The sequence below is a fragment of the Lepisma saccharinum genome, chromosome 11 (assembly GCF_977018435.1).
Source record: "Lepisma saccharinum chromosome 11, izLepSacc3.1, whole genome shotgun sequence".
NCBI lineage: Eukaryota > Metazoa > Arthropoda > Insecta > Zygentoma > Lepismatidae > Lepisma > Lepisma saccharinum.
In genome coordinates this window covers 22412903-22434339 of record NC_139239.1, presented here as the reverse complement: position 1 = coordinate 22434339, position 21437 = coordinate 22412903, and the positions used below count along the sequence as shown (strand labels likewise).

At 36.2% G+C, this 21437-nt stretch overlaps 2 protein-coding genes across 2 annotated transcripts in view; both read right to left on the bottom strand.

The window, feature by feature from the left end:
• Positions 1 to 1837: 1837 nt before the first annotated feature.
• On the bottom strand, positions 1838 to 14092 carry LOC145995173 (uncharacterized). The gene is made up of 5 exons (XM_083131727.1): positions 13965 to 14092; positions 12807 to 12961; positions 7839 to 8284; positions 5509 to 5661; positions 1838 to 2138 (listed from the first exon to the last, which is right to left on the bottom strand). The coding sequence occupies exons 1-5, from the start codon at positions 14073 to 14075 to the stop codon at positions 1942 to 1944; spliced, it is 1062 nt and encodes a 353-aa protein (XP_082987853.1). The 5' UTR covers positions 14076 to 14092; the 3' UTR covers positions 1838 to 1941.
• Positions 14093 to 19090: 4998 nt separating this feature from the next.
• The window catches only part of LOC145994971 (uncharacterized), a 35495-nt gene continuing 33148 nt past the window's right edge, over positions 19091 to 21437 (bottom strand). The window contains exons 11-12 of the mRNA XM_083131505.1: positions 20659 to 21139; positions 19091 to 19363 (exon numbers count right to left, since the gene is read on the bottom strand). Coding sequence (XP_082987631.1) covers positions 19091 to 19363; positions 20659 to 21139 — 754 coding nt within the window. The remainder of the gene's footprint in view (positions 19364 to 20658; positions 21140 to 21437) is intronic.

Here is a 21437-nt window from a genome sequence, read left to right as displayed (position 1 = left end):
TAATGAGCTTTATTCCTAAAGTAATGAATGTGTTGAGAGGCATAATTTAGAGCCATTGTTGTGTGTTATGTGCAATTTGAAGTTTTGACTTCACTTTGATTAATAGCCAGTAATTTTTAAAAGGTTTAAACGGAGTAAAGATGTTTGTGGAACATTGCAACACTGCAACGGACATCGCTGTGTGCGGTGTTGCCACGTTCCACGTACAGCTCTACTCCATTGTATAAAAATCTGTATAAAATAAGGTTTGCAGTGTGAATTGACAATGATGATGGATTTTAAAAGCAGATGCAAAGAGCTTCAAATATTGTATTTGTTGAACTACCCAATACTAAGAAAAAGTTGTTTCACAAAATTGATGATAACAGTTTTTGGACCTGCACCATACTCAAATTTCATCACGATTGGACCACCTGTTTTTTATGTATAGAATTTCAAAAATAATGATCATTTGTAAAACTAAAAAAAGGCACTCACAGTGATAAAAAAAGAAGGCATAGTTGAAAAAAGAATTTGTTCACACATTAACGAAGAATTGAATAAGCTAAATATAATAGAATTAACTGTACACTTACAGAAAATTTCACAGGAAAAAATATTATTTGTTTTGTTTTGACTGGGGAATGTTCCAATTCTAATTTGATTATTTTGATCAGTTTTATACCTTTTCGGTTAATCACAATAATATGGATGAATGATGAAATGGTGATGGGACAAACACAATGCCAAACCTTGGAGATCTGGCTTTGTAGCTCATTATGCTGGCCACTCTGCCATGGAGGTCAGAGTGTGAGAGATGCTATTACTCACACAAAATGCTATTTAAGAAAATGAAAAATACCAGTAATCTTCCAACTATAACAGGGTCTACTTATGCAACAACATAAGTAACAAACAGGAGAGAGCACGACACCAAAACATGCCAATTTTTTTTTCTTTACATCATTGTTATGTGCTAAATACTGTGAATTCCTGCTCAATGAGTGAAAGACTTCCCCCCCCCCCCAAATAACCCATGCATCTTTTCAACAGCATCCTCCAATTCCTAGGAATAAAAAGAAAAACAAAATGGCAAGAAATATACATCAGAATCTTCATGATTTTTTTTAGATTTCAGGAGATTTGGATTACACAATTCCTGGAATTTTCTGCCAGTAGATATGTGAAGATCATAATAGGATATGCAAAAGGTAATTGGAGATAGTTGGTTAGTGGTCAATTTTCTATCTTGCAGTCAAAGCTCCTAGGTTAAAGTCCCTGAGCATGGGTGTTCTTTGCGAGTGTCTCTTCATAAATTGCATTTAATCATCACAATTAGCCAAAAGTGGCTGAAAAATGGCACTGAATAACTGGAGAATGGATGCCCACAAAAATATTAAGATACAAGGGGAAGCAAAGATAGACTTGAAGGAGGATTGTGGAGGAGGCACATGGACTGTGCCTCCATGGAATGGAAGATTGTACAGTAAAATTATTGTAGGGATGGGACCGATAAATCGGTACTCTATAGGTATCGGCCGATATAGGCATATTGGTGTATCGGTTTATCCTTGAAATTACCGATCCGATAAATCAATAAATTATCTGATAATTTAGTGAAAAATTCTCCAATTTTGTTGTAATTTTTATGGATAATCTTCATGCCCTACTTTCTAAACAAGTAAATGTCTAAATATGCAATTTCTTTTTCACTGCAGTCACCTTGAAACACACATTTATTAAGGAGGTCAATGAACCTTTCAGGTTCTTCAAGGACCATTTCGAATTTTATATCTGATCGGTAAATTTAATCAATAAATACATACATGCAAATAGTGTGTTTCCATCAAAAGTTTTATTAAACAATTAGAAAATAATACAGTAAAATCATAGTTATCCTCTCCTTATAAATTTTAAATGCATAAAAAATGCAATATTTTCTCATTGCTTTTCATGGTATAGTTAGTATGATTTGTATAGTTCAAAATACTTGTAGGCTGTTTTTAGAGTCAATAAGTATGGTTCAGGATATGCACCTCTGGGCTCATCTGAATGAAACTTTGGTTGGGTTGCAGGCAATGGTAAGAATAACCGACTCTTCCATGGTGCATGGGCCCGCATACTTTCACTTGCTATTTCCTCAGGTATCCTACGTACATCTGCAAAACAAATTATGTAATTACCACATTTAATTATCTTCACAATTCAAAAGAAATGTCCTTAAAAATGAATGTTTTTACTAATATAACAGGTTAAGTTCCAGTCCATTTTTCATATTCCATGCATACACTTGTAACTTAATGGCATGTTATTGCTATTATGTACTTGGGTTCATATAGATTCTTTTTTTTTGTCAACTTTCGATTATGAGGTGCATTGTTGGAAAATTGTTAAGGCAAAATTGCACTGAAACAATAACTTGCAATGCATCTGTCACTAATTATACTAATTGTGGTTACTGTATTTTTTTTTAAAAAATCCTACTTTTTCCAGAATGTTACCGAATACATTAAACTCACAGTAGAGTTTATGATTTCCATGGTCATCTTCGCAGAATGTGTGAAATGTGTCAACATTTGCGTGAAACACTAAAAATCACTTTAAATGCTAAATGTGCATTATTCCGTGACTTTGAATAAAATTAAAATATGTTCAGAATGTCATTTTATGTGCTTCATTGCAATTTCAGGCAACAAATTAATGTTTTTCGATGTTATCACAATTGCGAAATGTAAGGGTGCTACATACAAGGCATGTGATACATTTACAGGTTTCAGTTTTATTTCCTGCATACATGAAAACAAGCAAGAGCCAATTAACACTAGTTAATGTCATTTTAGTATTGAGTACCCTGAAATATATTTTTAAAAATTGATAGTTTTGTTTTTTATAATAATTATATTGTAGAGCAATGTAACTTGACAATTTTTTGGGAGGAGACCAGGCCCAGTAAGCTCATACCTAGCTATGCCAATGTGGACAGTTTCATTTTGTAAGACTAGTCACCTGGTTATATGCGTCAGTCATCAAGATATCTGCAGCAAATTTAGAGAGCAGTGAAGGACGTTGCCATGCCAACTTCCATAAAATTACATGTGAATCTGAAATTTTCATCAGTTAGATTCATTTGTCTTCTATTGCATTTGAATGAAATTAGTAAAGGCTTTTCAATACACTTGACATGGTTCAAGCGGTTTTTAGTGTTTTGCAAACACATTTGCATAATCCTGATTTGGAAGAAGGTTAACTTTATTTTAAGTTACTGGATCCATCTGTATTTTAAATTACACGAGAGAAGGAAAACAGGTTGTTAAAGTGAATCTTAAAATGTATTCTTATATGTATATCCCCTATTTTAAGATAGTTTTTTTTTACTCATTTACTTGTATTTTTGCTATTTTACATTGCTTTTCTACCCTTTTGGCTAAGACAATGAGGATGAGTAATGATTGGATTACTCGCAAAGAACACCCATGCCTGAGTTGGGACTTGAACCACGAACTTCAGTGGAGAGATCAAAATATGACAACTTAACCTTTTGCCGCCCAAGGTCTTTTTCACAAGTAAGCCTCTGGGTACCGAGCCGATTTTGAGCAAAATGCAGAGTTTCAATTAAATGAGTGTAGATCGGAAGCTAATTGCCCTAGAGAGATGAGTGATATACCATTGTACGCGGAATGAACCAGAGATTCAGACTATATGAAATTTTTGCAAATTCGGCGTATATGTGGCAGGGGGAGGGGGCTAACTCTCAAAATTCCAAAATTTCTGAAAAAAAAATTTGGTTCCCCCACCCTCCTCTGAAAAAAAAAGTACATGACAGTGTCGACATGCACATGGAAATGATCGCTGACATGTAAGGAACACAAAAATATTTGCATTATTATCATATGACCAATGTAACTTGAGTTGTACCCCCAAAAGCAATGGTAGGGACGCCACTGATTCAAGCTTCAAAATGCAATAGCTCAGAAACTAAATGCCCTAGAGATATGAAAGATATACCGTTGTACACAGAATGAATCACAGATTCAGACGATATATAATTTATGCACATTCGGCGTACATATGGAGGGGGAAAGGGGGGAAATCCCCTCAAAAATACTTTTCTTTAAAAAAATGGTGTTTCCCCCGCCCCGAAAAAAATGTCAAAATGCAAAATTAATGCAAATTTGGTGTATATATGGAGGGGGAAGGGAGAAAACCCCCAAAAATTATTTTAAAAAATTGTCACCACCCAAAAAATGTCCTCGCACTTGGGCACAAAACGACACCTACGCACAACATTCACGGACAAAAAGCTAGAACGTAGTGACAAATGAGCCCCAATTCTTGCAGCTGCTTGAAATTCTATTTTTAGACAATGCTGGGTAACCCCTGTTGCCACTTGTGGACACTTGTGCTAAAAAAACAAAGGTTTCCTTCAGCGCGCTTCGAAATTCCATTCTCACAACGCAGATTCAACAACCAGTCTTCCCCCTCCCCCCTGCTTGCACCCTCACGGAAAACTTTCATTTTGACATCGGATACTGATAAACAAGCTTCCTTCGACTGCACTTAGCAGGAGGGAGTGAAAAGCATTGCTTTAGAACAACAAAGTCGGTCTTCCTTTGTCGGCAAAAAATTGACCTTGAAAAGAGACGCAAAAGAAAAGTCCCTTTTCCCCCCTCCATTTTCATGAAGACAAAAAAAAATGCAAAAAACCATTTCTGTTAAATACATGTGTTAGGAACAATATAAAAAAATAAAATCGAAATTCTAGCCAAAAATAGAAAAGTTATAACGTAAAAACTACGACCTTGACACAGCGTCTCGATCGAGACGCTTGGTACCCCGAAGGTTACTTTTGGGTATCTCGTTCGAGACGCTTGGGCACCAAAAGGTTAATATACTCGGCCATAGAGCCAGCTTAGTTGTTTTCTTATATGGTTATTTACTGCAATACCATGAGTGATGATGATAAAGTTGTTTTTCACGATAACATTACTCCCAAATATCCAAAAGTGGTTGGCCCAATGTTGGGTCAACCGTACTGAAAATGGTTGGCCATACGTAAGAACATGAAACGGTAATTTTGGCCATCCTGAAAACTAAAGTATAGATAGGTTTGTATTCTGATATATACCAGGTGCATTCAATTTCTAAGGTCTCCTAATTTATTCTGAAAAATATACTATCGTCAATTCTCAACATAATCTCCCTCTACACATTTTTTCATAATGCTGGCACCACGATAGCATGTCCTTTGCAAACGCTTCTTTAGGACTCTGTTTTGTATACTTAAAAATCACAGATTGTAAGAGCGGAACAAAATTTTTACAATGGTACAATCCTCTAACACAATGTCAAAAAGTTTCTCTGCAGCATCCAACACATGTAATTAATGTGTTCAAGTTATTCACAATCATAAAATGGCTCCTTCAGTGTTTTTGAGGCCAATTCTCTGTTCTATGGAATGAATGAATGAATCATGGATGTCTTAACTGCAATTATCCGAACCAAAAACAAAACCAAAAAAAAAACAATTACCTGTCAAGCAGCTTTCTACATGTCTTCGCTTCTTTCCACTTGGTCCAAGGGCAGCAAAGATTCTCCTCATTTGAGTTTCAATACCATAGTTCAAGGCTGCAATAGGATCTATAGATTCATGTTGAAAGAGTGTTGGGGGCTTTTTTAGAGTTACTGCATGGAAAAGAAATAAATATTATAAGTTCCATACCATATATAAACATTACAAAAATAATATATTCCAGAGTTCAACAAGTTTGGCTTTACCTTGATTATATACATATATTTACATCCAAGTTCTATGACAAAATGTGTGACGTCTTGCAAAACATGGTATAATAATACCATGATTGATGAATAATAATAGTATGGACATAGAATACTATATACAGTATATTGTGATCTCTGTCTCTCTCCTTTCTTCTCTTGCCCCCCCCCCCCCCCCGGTGTGTGTGATAAAAAAGAAAAAGATAAAAAAACCTCTTACATCTCTCTCTCTCTCACTCTCCAGAAGAAAGAAAAAGAGAGAGAGAGAGAGAAACAGAGAAATTAAAATTCTTATTTTCTCCTCTCCTTTGTCCAAAAAAGAAAAGAGAGAGAAATGAAAGAGGCAGGAATTCAGAGGGAGGGAGGGAGAGAGAGAGAGCTAGCTCACCATACCACAATTGCCTCAGCTTACCATGCACAGTGGTTAAGATTGAACCCAGCAGTATAAATGGTGCAAAACATCAGAAATGCTTATCACCATTCAAGCATTGAACCACCAATAAATACTTGCAGTGAACTTGTCTGGGGTACTACTCTAAAATTGGCCATCTTAGCACGAAAGCAAACTGGATACACCCGAGGAAGTCACACCAGACCGAATGACTGAACTGACCAAGTGAGTGTCGTATATTTGGCATGCTTCTCTCTCCACTTGCTGCACGAATGGGGAAATGATTGTTTCTTCATTATCTATGACTTAATTCTCTTCTCTATCGCCTACCCCTTCAGCATTGTCAATTCCTGATCAATTACTTAACATGGCACAAAACAAAAATATATAATTTATAACATGCTAATAGTCAATAATTACAATTTTACATTAAGAATATTTCAAGTAGCAATATTAATGTCTTTGAAAGTTCAGATTTGTTCTGTGTTTCTGACTCTTCTCACATATATCAATTCTATTTTTAAGACACTGCTTGCCCTATCACAATCAGATTTCATTCTCGGTTTAATCTCAAATTAATTATGCCTGCCTCCATGACTGAGTGCTCAGTGTCATGGACTGCAAAGCCAGAGGTCCCAGGTCAAGGCATGGGTGCATCATTGTGTTTGTCTGTTCACCATTTATATTCATCATCACGATTAACCCAAGATGTAGAAAAGTGACGTATAATAACCAAAATCAAATTAGTTACATAATTTAATATAATAAAGGCACATTGTATGCTTAAATGGAAGAACAGAAAGTAAACACATATGTGCTGCCATCTTCAATTAGTTAAACTTTAACAGCTCCATTCGCAGAGCACTGCTGCTGTTCTTGTACAGAGCATTCCCTCTGACATTTCGGCGGCAAGCAGTCCAGCGTCAGCGCTTGTCGTTCCCGGTAAACGGGGTCCGCGACTAGAGTCTGCTATTAAAATTACAGTTTTCATATTGTGTACTAACCTTGACTACAGAAGGTGTTGAAAATGATGTCCCTCTGCTGCAACACATTCCTGGCATCTCCGAAGGAAATTGGCATTTACACGTGCAAGTTCGTCTACTGTAATTCTCCCGATTTCTCGTACAATACTCTCTTTTAACTCACGGATGCTGTGTGGATTGTCTTTGTATACTTTATATTTCCCCATTTTTCTTTCCACTTTTATTCAGAACTGACCCTGTTACTCTAAACCTTTTTACGAGGTTTAATATAGTGGTCCTATGTGGAACGGGAACACCAGGAAATTTTGTTGCAAAACGTCGTCGCACTTCTCCACAATTCCTCTTTCCGAAGTAACACTCGACAAGATAACTCCTTTGTTGTAATGTAAACTTTTGTGGTGCCATATTAAGCCACAATCTTCAACACACAGACACGACACAACACAACTTCTGAGGGAGGATTATACTGGCGTCCGTCTGCAACGTCAACAGAAAGAGAAAGAGAGCGAAGGCAGGGATAGCGAAAAAACAGACTGTAGCGTGCAACTGTCGCGGACCCCGTTCACCGGAAAAGACAGGCGCTGACACCGGGCCGCTTGCCACCGAGTCTCGTAGCGAATGTCAGGGAATGCTCTGTATAAGGATTAAGCAGTAATGCAAAAAACTGCTTAATCCTTACATTAAAATAGAAAATAGAAAATCAATCATACATGTAACACCAATAATATTCTCCTCCACATCAACCTCAATAGTCTGGGACTGGATCTGATGGACATCTTTAAGATCCACTTTTCCCGTTTTCTGTTGCTGGTCCAATGCTGAAATTTCATCCCCAAACATTCCTTCCTCATCTGGGACAACAGAAAAACCACTTCGAACTGCGAGTTTTTCTAATTGCCTGAAAATTGTATTTTCAACAACGACAGACACTTCCCCTTGCATAAGTTCTCTAGATATTTGGTCGACATGTTCCTTAAAGCTGACTGCCCATATTCTTAATCTCTGCTTAATGCAAACTATAGCTTTATCATGCCTGAAACAACCTGCAATGCTCGATGAATCATAGATTTCACTTTTCCAAGTGTTCAAGTAGGCTAGCAGATCTCCGTTAGGGTCCCGTAGTCCATTTGCTGTTAGAAAAGATATTACTTTTCTCCTGGAAGTAGAAGGAAAAAGATGCAGGTCTTCTATAAATCACACATAACATGTTTAAAATATATACATAGAGGCATGCATATTTCATTTTTGATGGAAACACAAAATGTGAAATAACACACTGTAATGTTGATTTCTTATGTTTTTGAAAGGTGTGACGTACATTTTCCTACCATGTTTGTCTTAAAATGATGCAAAATGTGAAATAAACTTTTAAAGACAAAATATGGAGATTATTTACCAACACGGCACTTTCTGTATTCTGAATTTTCCTGAGTGTCATAAAAATTACGGAAAAGTGATTACTTCTGTTGTAAATATTTGAGAAGCAAAAATGTATTCCTTTGCACAGGAATAAACTTAGTACTCTGATGACTTCATAAATGTGCTATTAGAAGGGAAATATTTATTTTGTGTAATAAGTTTAGTTTTTAAATCAAATTTAGGGTTATATTTACCATTTTGAACACCAAAATGCCATTTTATATACTGCTTTTGATCTCAAAATGTGCCCAGTTAATGTACCGTAATCTTGATCTTTTATTCACCATAAATACATAACTACGTACATATAACTACTCTGTAGAGCTTAGCTTACAGTGTAGTTACAAATGTCAAAATATATATGGACTAAACCAGGAAACCTGTAAAATTAATATTTCCAACATATTCATATACAGGACATATAATGGACATGCAACATGGGATTTCACCAGACAAAGCCAAATTGATTGCCAGTATAAGTAATAAAACAAATTTAAAGAGGGGAGGGGGAGAGAGGGGGAGCTGTGAGAAAGGTATGTTCTCGTTGGATCCCACACAATTTGACAAAAACTCAAAAAGACACTCGCGTCAATTGGTGCAAACAAATGCTCAATAAATACAATCGTGGTGCTTCAAAAGACGTATATAAGATTGTAACAGGTGACGAATCATGGATATATGCATATGAGCCGGAACGTAAACAGCAGTCGACTGTATGGGTGTTTCAAGATGAACCCAATCCAACAAAAGTTGTTCGCGCTCGAAGCACATCGAAACAAATGGTCGCCTGTTTTTTCGGAAAACTGGTCATGTGGCAACTGTGCCTTTAGAGGAACGTAGAATGGTCAACTCTGAATGGTACACAACAATTTGTTTGCCAGAGGTCTTCAGTCAAATACGGAAAACAAACAAACGCCGTCGGATCATTCTTTATCAAGACAATGCCTCGTCTAACAACCGACTTCATGAACAGTCAAAAAATCGAATTGATGGGTCATCTGCCGTACAGTCCTGATTTGGCACCCAATGACTTCTTCTTGTTCCCAAATGTCAAGAATAAATTGCGTGGACAACGATTTTCGTCGGCGGAAGATGCCGTTGATGCGTTCAAAAACCATATTATGGAGGTGTCTCAAGAAGATTGGAAAAACTGCTTTCACAAATGGTTCGAACGAATGCAAAAGTGTATTGACCATAAAGGAGAATACAGTAGAGCGTCGATTATCCGAATGTCGGTTAACCGAACGACCGCTTAACCGAACTGTGTACTCGCTCACTTTCAGATATCTATAATGAAAAAAGTACGTGACTTAGCTGCTCGTAAGCGTGTAGGCTTGCTTAGACAGACCAAAATAAAGGATTTTTTTAAACGTTAATTTTGTGTACTGTGTGTATTGTTCATGCAAAATGCGTATGTAATATGTACATATTTTTGTTTAATAAACTGTACCACATACTATATATTCCTACTAAAGTTGCCTTTGTACGTTACTTTGTAATACATACTTAAAGAGATGCCTGTTTTTATGAATAAATTTACTGTACAGTACTTCTTTTTGGCAAATAAACATGTACAGTTCGATTATCCGAACAAACCAGTTTTCCGAACACCCATGTCCCCCAATTACTTCGGATAATCGACGCTCTACTGTACTTCGCAAAACAATAAAGCAGTTTTCAATGCCAAATTCCTGTTTTTTCATTGTTAGGCTCAAAATATAAATAGTGACCCTCGTAAAATGAAATAATATCTACATATCTTGGAAATTATTATTTAATTTCTCAATTAATTTTGTGTGAGATAAGATAAAGAGGTTTTCTAGGGATATCAGCCAGGTGATTTCCCCCAAGCTTTCGAGAGCTAACATCACTCTCATCTTTAGGGATCAAAAGCTTTGAAGCCTATCCCTAGAAAACCTCTTCTCATTCGCCGCCAGGAAAGCTTCAAGAATTATTTCAGAGATTATACTTTTAAGGGGTGCCCACTAAGGGTCCACTTTTGTATTTACATCAATATCATCTGAATCTTCACTGTTGGAACTAAATAATTTTCCTTGCATCTACGTATTCCTTGCATTGCAGAATTAATCAAACTAAAAATAAATGTCTGACAAAGAGAGCATGTGTTCTCCTGAAATGTTACAACAAAAACCAGGCAACGTCGAAGTCTACTGTATTTCAAATGCAACAGATCCCGTTGCGGTAGCACTGGCAGACGATTCCACGCAGGTAAAACAGTGATAGCGAAAAATCAGGCGAGGCCAGGCCAGCTCAGTAGCTCAGTGGTTAGAGCAAAGGCACAGTATGCCAGAGACCCGGGTTCGAGTCCTGGTCGAGCCTACATTGTTCGCTGAAAATTTCTACGTAGTACATCTCCTGTATGTGCCTAATCTACAACAAAAATTGTGTTCATATGCTTGTAACAGCAGCATACTACGAGAGAAATAATGAAACTAAATAATTATTCAAAATTAGAATGTTTACCAGCCAATTTGTTTGTAGGGGTGGGGGTGATAAATAATTTACAGAAAAATGTTACAGAATTCATATACCACCCTGGCCTATAATTTTTAACCTTTAGCCACCTGACAATCAAAATTTCGATCGCTACATGTGAACCCCTTAATGTCGGTGGTCGATATTTCAATCCGCAGCATGTGGCAGCAATTAGCATGCAATTTCTCAAAAACTACACACGATATTTCAGTTCTGTCTTTTTTGATCTTTAGTATACATAGAGAGGTATGACATACTCGAATTATAAAACAATACATCAATTGTTCCTACGTTTAAGAGGCGAAGTTTGAAAAAGTCCTTTGCTTCCCTTAGTTTCCCTTTGTTACCGCCATATTACTATGGGATACATTTCTAAAAGTGGCTGTAACTTGTAAACTACATCTTCTTTTTTAAAAAAATCTACAAGCAAGAATGAGTAAAAAACAACATTTTAAGCTATGTCTGACAAATAAGAATTTAGGTGGGATGCGGGGGCAAAGGCCCGATTGTCAAAATTTGCCTCGACCACGTGTTAGCACACGGCAGCATTTAAGGCATCATTTGTTGAAAACCATACACTGTATTTCAGTTGTCTTTATGTTCATTAGTTTGCATATAAAGGTATTATATGCTGTAATTACAAAACAATACATCCATTGTTACTATTATTAAGAAGCGCCGTTTGAAAAAGCCCTTTGTTTCCCTTTTGTTACTAAGGGACAAATTGAAGATAAAAGGCTATAACTGCTGAACTACTGCATCTTTTTGAACAATTTAAATTATAAATGTAAGTATGAGTAAAAATCAACATTTTAAGTAACATCCGAAAATAAGGATCTAGGGGGGGGGTAATGGGGGCAAAGACACAAGTTCGAAATTTTCTGTAATAACGCAAAATATCCGAACCCCGTAGTTTTAGCTTCTTTTCAAACTTGCAGCTTGTGCATGACATATGCTTATAGAGTGGTCTTTTGTTGTGCTTCCCTCCAAATTTGGTCCATCCAGTGTCCATAGGGCCGATTCTAGAAGCAAAATTTCTGACATTGTCCCGAAGCTGGCAACACTGCCACTTTATATAAGGATATTATTTTTTTTACTCAAGACGTATCAGTCTGATTTCAACAAAACTTTACACAGTTGTAGGAATGTACCACCACTACATATACATTTTTCATTCACTTCGACAGGGGCGTATTCCAACTTTTTAAAGAAAATTGAACTTTCATCTTCTTCGTTTAACACTAATTATTGGGACGTACAATGTATACATTTTACCTCCGCTAGGGAAACAAAAAAAGTTAATTTGTCTATGACAATTAGTTCTTGTTACATTTCTTTTTTTTACTTCGCGGCAAGTTTAAAAAGTGGGCACTTGAAAATGGCCGGCGTAAACAAGAATACAGGTGTGCGAGAGGTTAAAAAATTGTTGTCCATGCAACTTGTAGAATAATTCATGATAATTTGGTTTATTTTACTTTGCTTTTCTACCACTTTTGGCTTAATCATGAAGATGAGGATCAGTGATGATATAATAAATTGATGAAGGGGCACTCTCAAAGAGCACCCATGCCCATACCATGATTCAAACCCGGGACCCTGGCATCGTAGCACAAGAATTCATAATTCAATTCAGCAGTGGTTATAACAGTAGCATTAGGGAAAGGAAGTAAAAATGCACCTGTTCTCACAGATAAAATTTACTCCGATAAACCAAGATTTTTTCCAATATGATATTACTGCTTTTTATAACACATTATACTTACCTCAACTTATCACCAGACATCATGCACAAAGATATAAGGGCTGAAACTAAATCTTCATCCAGTATGTCTAGGTCTCTTATGAAATGGAAAACCCTTTGAAAAACGACAGGTAAAGCTGAAGCAAAAGGTAGGAAACCAATCACAGCATCTTTCACCTGGAAAACAAATTAACAATATTTTAGTGTTATTAATAAAGCATGTGTACTAAATACAATAGCGATACAAATTATGCATTTTATTATTATTATAACAAAAGTCAGCACTCTATTGGTATTGGATGATACAGACATTTTAGTGTATTAGCTGACTGGTAAAATTGGCATTAATTTTAAGGATCTGGTATTTCTTAGCCTGTTACTAAGAGGATAAGTGTAATTTTAATTATTACTATGTATGTTTTTAAATAATATTTAGAAATTATTTATTTCATTTTCTAAGACAAAAAAAGTAAAAAAAAAAAAAAATGGTAAAACTGTCCCCTGGAGGTAGGAGGCTCACATATTCTCGATCTCAGCCATACTGGAGGTGATGTACTCAGTACCTTGACCCGTTTAAAGTTTGATGGGCCTAAGACACATTAATTGAGGAGGTAGAATTTTGATCATCACTATAAGTAATTTCTTATTTTATATTTAATAAAAATAACTCTGTTATCACAACAGTTCTCTGGCTTTCAAGACGAGTCAAATTGTCCTCACAATGCTAGGTCAACACCAAAAGCTTGGAGCTTCCATCAGGGATCAAACCTGGGACTGCTCATACAAAATACGACAGTTTGGCTATGTGGGAGCTCATTGGTACTTTATACATATCAGTTACAATTACACATTGGTTCATCCTTACTTATAATCATCCCTTTCCTTGAATTTCAATTTCTGATTTCTGTGCTATGTTCTCCCCCTAACTAGATAGTCATTATGTGGATCTCAAACATCACATATTTCTTGACATATGCTTTAAAAATTAAATGTAAGAACTGGAGCTGTATGTAACAATGTAATTGCATTGAAATTCCCAAGTTCTCAAGAATGCAGTAAATTTTGATGAAAATTAATCATCTCTTCACTTTAAAACACAAATGAGATGGCAAAATACCTTATCTCAACACAGTACATAAATATCACTGAAATTACAAGATGTAAAACAAAATGACAATACCTTATTCATATCTTTTAATTTTCCTCCTCGGAAAAGTTCTGTTAGAATATCTAGCACTTCCATTCTGGTATCTGGTGATGCTGTTCTCAACAAATACATTAGGTTTTCCATGTGCACATGTTCTCTTTCCTAAAATGAGATGCATTAAATTAATTACTTCCCTAATTTATGTTACCAAATGTGGCATGTATCCGAGTTTCCCCCAGGATTCATTATTTTGGAAAAATCTAAATGTCATACAAGTTTCAAAAGTACACTATCTGAAGAAATTGCCTTATAATCAGGGTATTTCAGCTTTATTTCTCATGGAAGCTACATTTCATTGATCCAAATGTAACTTAAGTTACATTTGAAGCTAAAAAAGTTTAAGTCCAGTTCCGTGCTGTCTATCAGTGAATCAAGTGGGCTTAAAAAATTAACAGCTCTTGCAGTTTGACTTAAAACATATGAATCAATTCAAAATTATATCAACAAGTAGGCAGACAACATGTGTATAGTAGCACGTTAAGAACACCCTAATGTGGAATTTCCAACAATGAGATAAAATGAAATGTTCACCTTCATGACAACACACAAATTAAATAAAAAGGAGAAGATTTCTGGATTGATTGATATAAATGTGTGTGTCTGTGTCTGTATGTGTTTTTTTCTGTGCCTATGGGTTTGTATTTTCATATACTGTGGTTTATTTATTGTGAATGGTATATGCATGGTTTCATTTTTATTTTGTGTGAATTATACCATGTATCAGTGCGCCGATTGGGTTCCAAAACTAGGGGGCAGGCACAGTTTATTTTCCATTGGCAGATAAAGTTTAGCATAGTGCAGGAGCAAAAGTTGCAAAAAGTGGGGATGGGGACTGCCCCCCCCCCCCCCAATCGCCGCCACTGCCATGCAGCGGTGTAGTGCCCACGTAAGGCTTGTAAGTCCACCTTACAAGTTGAAATTATTGAATAAAACGTATTTCATTCCTGTATTTATCGCTTAAAAACACACAGCAATATCAGACTGCAAGTAGAACTTTTAACGAAACAATTGAGGACTTGTTTTGATTCCAGATGTTTCTCTGTAAGGCTTCTTGAGAGGACTTACGTGTGGGTGAATGGAAGAAATGATTTGGACTTGCCCATGGCGGGTGTGTTTGCATACGTAGTATCTTCTCAATCAATGACAGGGCACCCCGATTCTCAGGCACTGTAAGCAAACTGTAAGGCGCATTACAGTGGGTGCTAACTGGCGAGAATTTCTGTCCCCGTTGCGTCTGACTCATATTTGCCACGGTCCAAAGAGAACCAAGAATATCGACTCCCGTGTTGTTTCAACAATGCTTGACAGGAGGTGTAGCTAACAAAATGGGTGTCATTTTAAATGTGTAAACTAACTATTATGTTCACACAGAGATGGTTTAATGTTGGATATTACCTTCATTAGAAGCAGCGAAGTTAAAGATAAAAGAGAAATGTTTGGTAATCCTAGATCCGGCAACGCCCGCAAAGTTAGGCACATGCATCCCAGTTGCCCGTAATGTTAAAAGCATACGCGTAATACTTAGCGTTATGATTTATAGTTTTCTTTTTTACCTTTTCCTTTCACTAAGTTGCTTGATATGTTTTTTTCAAAATGTGCGCAAATATCGTAACCATGATAATGAGTAATATTCTCGAATGCATTTGCATTTGCAAATTGTATCCTACGCATTTCGCACAAATGTTTTTTAGTGAAAGAAAAATAATAATAAGAATAAAAATATCACATGACTTTTCCAGAAGAAGGGTTTGTGTCCTTAACTAAGCTGCATGCGAATTTGTCAATTGCTACCAGTTGAAAGTTGAGCTACAGGTAATTTATTCTGAAGCCAAGTATCGAGTAAAGAGTGTGTTTGAACTTCATGAGTACTTGCGAACTATCCATTTGAATGAAGCTGTTGAACAAGTGTACAAACTAACAGAATTGTTCCTCATTGTTCCTGCTTCAAGCTCGTCGGTGGAAAGGTTGTTTTCTGCACTGAAGAGGATTCATACATTTCAACGCAGCACAAGGAAATCTGACTTGGGACTGATATCCATTGAAAAGGAGCTGCCAAAGACATTGACCAGAAAGTCCCGATTCTACGATGACGTGATTGAGGTGTTCAGACTAAAGGATCGTCGGATTGAGTTACAGCATAAATGAGAATTTTCATTAAGTAATACATATGCTATTATTGTTAACATAGTGTGTATGCATTTTGTGTTTGAAATTGAGTATGCCCATACATGACTTAGATTCAAATAGATTCTATTTAGTTAAAATATATTTGGGTTTTCTTTATCCAATATTCAGGTCAGGTTTATCTAAGGAAGTCTTACACCTTTCATACAATCACGCTACGCCACTGCTGCCATGTATGATAAGCAGATAAAAAAAGTGTTATGGTTGAGGGTACAACAAGGCATGGCCCTTAACCCTTTTGGTGTAGAGCCAACCTCCATGACACAGTGGTTAGCACAGTGTGCTACAATGCCAGGGGTTTGAATACTGGGCTGGGCATGGGATCTTTGTAAGTGCCCCTTTATCAATTTCATTGTATCATCAATCATCTTTATCTTTGCGATTAGCCAAAAGTGACAGAAAAGCGAAGTAAAATAAACCAAATCAATCAATCAACTTTTTAGCATACAGAATGTATAAATATGTTTTCCCCTCTTGTGTACAAATCAAGGATAACACAGATACATTCCTACTTTTTGACTATGTTTAGAAATGTGCACGTGTTTCTATGTTGTTTGCCGATTGATTGTGGCTGAGCTGAGTATTAATTTTTGCTATTTCTGCTTGTATTGTAATTGTTTTAGGTTTGCAGCACTGACTGTACCCCAGAATGAAAAAAAAAAATCATTGGCATCAATATCTGTCATAAATGAACAAACAAATTTTTTTTTAGATTTTTTAATATTTTTCAGGATGGCATTGCAGATGCTTGAAGAAAATTACATAGAGTTTTCGTAATTAATTACTAATAATTAATTTTCAAAAAGTCACAAATGGTACACTGACTTGATAAATATTTCCATTTCTGTGTAAATGAGTTGGAAGGATTAATCTCTGACATGTAAAAGAAGAATTAAATAAATAAATACTAGTTTTATTCTCAAGGAAAAGGTAAAACTCTCGTTCTCATTGATATGTGAGTAACATCCCATGTGTTTTTGAAAAAATGTCACAATCCACCATCATGGTAATCCATGCTGATGATCATTCACAATTGTTTTTTTTTTATCAACATCCAAAGTTAATGTATGCCACAAACTTTCAATACAATTAAAAATACTCACATATATTAATCAAACACCAATTTTCTCCAGTACATTACACACTATACACTCTGGTAGCAATGGCAAAGGTTCAATAAATTATCTATTACATGAAAATACCATTTAACACTTTAAAACTTCAAATACAACTTTTAATAATTGAAATATCACATAAGTGTACTATAAAAACATGTATTTTGTTACTGTGAACTATTACAACTTATGTTATGACAGCAATGGCACACAGTATAATGCAATTGGCTTGCATCAAGATTTTGAAAGATTGTATCAATTTACTTATTTCATCGACAATATGTATAGATTTATCTATTACAGGGAATGACAGGCAGGTAAAAATGTATAATAAATGGAAATTGTTGCATGTTTTGTTAAACTTGTAATATGTAAAACATACGATGTACACTAAAATATACTACATAAAGATAAAGCATTTTAATTGCTGTTCGCCTAAGTGCTAATCCCCTACCACTTACAAGTCTTGAGCTATTACTGTTCTTTTTTTTTTTTGAAGAGGTGCATACCAGTATATCCTCTTTTCACGCAGAATGCTTTACAAAAGATTCACAACGTTGTTCTACATAATTCAATGTAAAATCTTTGAGATATTTCAATAAATACACACCTGGTGTACAAAATAAGAATAAAACTATGGCACAGTCTTGCTTAAGGGTGGCCAAAATAGGCTGCTACTGTTTCCTGTGGTTATTGCCTATTTGCAGGTATTCGTTTTCACAGTGCAATAGGAACTTTGAGTGACTGATCAAACCTTTCTCAAGAATTAGTCCATCACAAACAGCTGGAAGCCATTATGTCAGCTATGAAGGACCTACCATTCACACTCTGCCTGAACAACGGTGGCATAGGCGGAGTTTCATCCGTCCACTTGAGGGGAGAGGGGCTAACATTAATCATGCTTTTACCTATAACGAAAATCATCATGGGCCTCCCTGATGGCACAGTGGTTGCATCGCCGCCTTGAAATCAATGGGTGTCGGGTTCGATACCTGGTGGAGGCACATAGTGGTTCGGATCCCACTTTAAAACTGTAGGTCCAATCCCGATTAGCCTTACTGTGCAAAAAGTGAACTTAAAACACCAACTTAACTAACTAACTTAACTACGAAAATCATCATGGACATTCTTCTTGGGAAACAGGTGATCTCCACGTCATTTTATCCAAAAGAAATGGAATTTTGTTAATGCCGAGTGTTACTTTTATGAAAGGAACAATTACTGTACACTATTAATTTTAAGGGATTATCCTGTGTTCATGGTAATGAAGAAATTATAATGCTGCAAGGCATTTAAAAGCACTATCTATTCGGGTAATGAAATAGTAAGAATTTAAACTTCCTTAATATATCTACAACGAAACTTCGCATTTTCCTAATTTCGCTACAACTCAGTGGAGTGCCCAAGGAATTGGTAAAATAAGGGTGACTTCTGAAAAAGTGTACATACCCCCCTCACCCTTTCAAAAATCCTGGGCAAGCCACTGCTACAACTGAAAAACAGTTGCAATTACATCCATGAATAAACTTTAAGACATTACACCACTTGCATGATTGTCTTATGTAAAACTTCCATAGAAGTTTCCCTTTATTTCTGAACTGTATAAATTCCTGATGTCGGTCCACTACAATTCCCTTTCCACATGCAACAGTGTTAAGAAAGAAAATCTGTCTTGGTTGATTTTAGCCATGTTTAAATTCGTCTCATTGCAGAAAGAGACTGGTTCAACTTCGGCCGAAAACACTGGCTAACGCTGTTCAAATTTCAGCATTTTGGATAGGTTAGGGAGTGTTGTCTTATCTATGACGGACTTTCTTCTAAGGGCATGAAGGAGGGTTTATGCAAGGCCCTCCCCTCTGTGGTGGTAGCTCTTTCCGAGCTAGGTCTGGCTCTTTCGTGCACTCGCTTGGCTGTGTACTGGGAAGCCTGACCCACTATGGTGCCATCGCCCGAGTCCAGCCCATGTAGTCCAAGTTTTGCCATAAATATACATTTTGCAGATGATATTGTTATACTGTCTGCGTTGCCCCAACTCCTCTTACCTCCCCAGTTATTATTTTTATAGTGCCATGTCTGACAAGAAGATGACACGATATTATTATCTGGGAATACTTTATTTTCGATTTCATACGACCATCGGTGGATTATTGAGATGGATGATGTTGCCAGTTCTACACAGTGAAAACTAAGAATATATTGTCATCATTTCAAAGTTAAGAGTAATAACAGTAATGTTCCCCATTGACACCTAATATTACCCTAGGAGGCACTTTATCGAGTCTTCGAAAATCTAGTTCCTTCAAAGTCAATTTTAACTTCATTTAAGATGAAATTTAGCTCTCTTATATGCATCAGGTTTGGCAACACTGCTGCAGAGAGGAGTTGTATGCCGGAGAAATACATTGTGCTTATTGGTGCATTATTTTTATTTGTTTTCTCGGGAATATCAAACCTCCAGTGGCGTAGATAAGTCCACGAATGAAAAAAGGATACGTTGAAAAAGGTTTTGGTAGTTATTTTGTGCATATGGTGAATGCATTTGGGGGGGGGGCTAATTTTCGTCCCCCTAGCCTCTACCTAACTATGCCCATGAGGGGTAGTGAACATTTTCAATGTCTTCTGAAACATGAACATGTTAATTATGAATCAATGCTTACCCTTTAAGATATTTGCATTTTCCAGTGTCTTGTAGCGAAAGAATCACCCTGTAGTTTAATGTCACAAGCATTTAAACATGATTTTTTTTTTGAATAGCATTTTGCGAGAACACATGCTGATGAAGGGAGGACATGTTCTCTTGAAAACAAACAAGGCCTTACTCACAGACTTATAGGAAACAAGGTTTCCTTGAGAATTTTTTGTTAATCATTTTTATTGCTACTATTGCAAGTTTAATATATATATATATATATATATATTAATAACTTACGTTTTGCGAGTATCTAGGTAACTCCTGCGACGTTTCGGGATGCAACTGCTCCCTTCCTCAGGCTGCTCACGTTTAGGTTATGTATAAATCATAACCACATCGAACTCTCCATAGGTACAGGATATAGGATTGGTAAAAGGTGTGTGGTTAAAAAAACAATAAAAATCTATAACCCATTACAGGTGCACGTCAGACTAAAATGCTGTTTCCCCGATTAGAAACTGCTCCTTGGAATGTTAAAACTTTAAAAATGTGAATAGCCACGGTCCGCTCTACGAGGAAACATTGGAGTTTTGCAGCACACGCGGACCGTGGCTATTCACAGTTTTAAAGTTTTAACATTCCAAGGAGCAGTTTCTAATCAGGGAAACAGCATGGTTTTAAATTTGTGAGTAATTTGCACAACTTTCATCATGAATACTATTGCAAGTATACTTACGGACATTTTTGTGAGATTTCCAGATTTTCCTTTTTCTGCTTGCAGTGAATGTTCTGCTTTAACAGCCCCGAGTTTCAAACTTGTCGACGTCTCTGAACTAACGTCAACATATCCTACTTTTATGTGTGCAAAATTACTTAAAAGAGATTCAAGATCAGTCTTCCCACCAACTGGGGAATGTTGCTCCTCTGAAAGACGTTTGCTTTCCATTTGGCTTGAACTTGATTCCGATTCATCCAGAATGCGTTCTTCTTGTCTTTCCATTTGGCTTGAACTTGATTCGGATTCATCCAGAATGCGTTCTTCTTGAATTTCACCAACTTTATGCATAGCTATGTCGGACTTTACCTTTCTCATTGGGATCCCAAAAGCATATTGTACACATTCTTTTGCTCCTGATAATGGCAATAATGGTAATTTACTTCTCTTGGAATCAGAGCTTAAATCTCCTTCAGAATGTAACCTCCCCACACGAAAATATCTGGAAATAAAATAACTTAATGACTAACATGTTTTAACATTTTCAAAGGCATTAATCATAGTTAGTACTTTGCAATGTCCCCAAAAATGCTGCACAACACTTTCACGGAGTCTAATTATAATAGAAATGATGCAAAATTCGAAGTTTCCATTTCTTCTGCACCAGCATTATGAGAACTGTCTTTTTGTGATTAAATATTATGTATTTTAATATTCTGATGTAATTCTTGAATATTTTGAAGCAAACTCTGGCAAATTGATGTTTATAACTGGAGATGAATATGCACCGACTAATATTA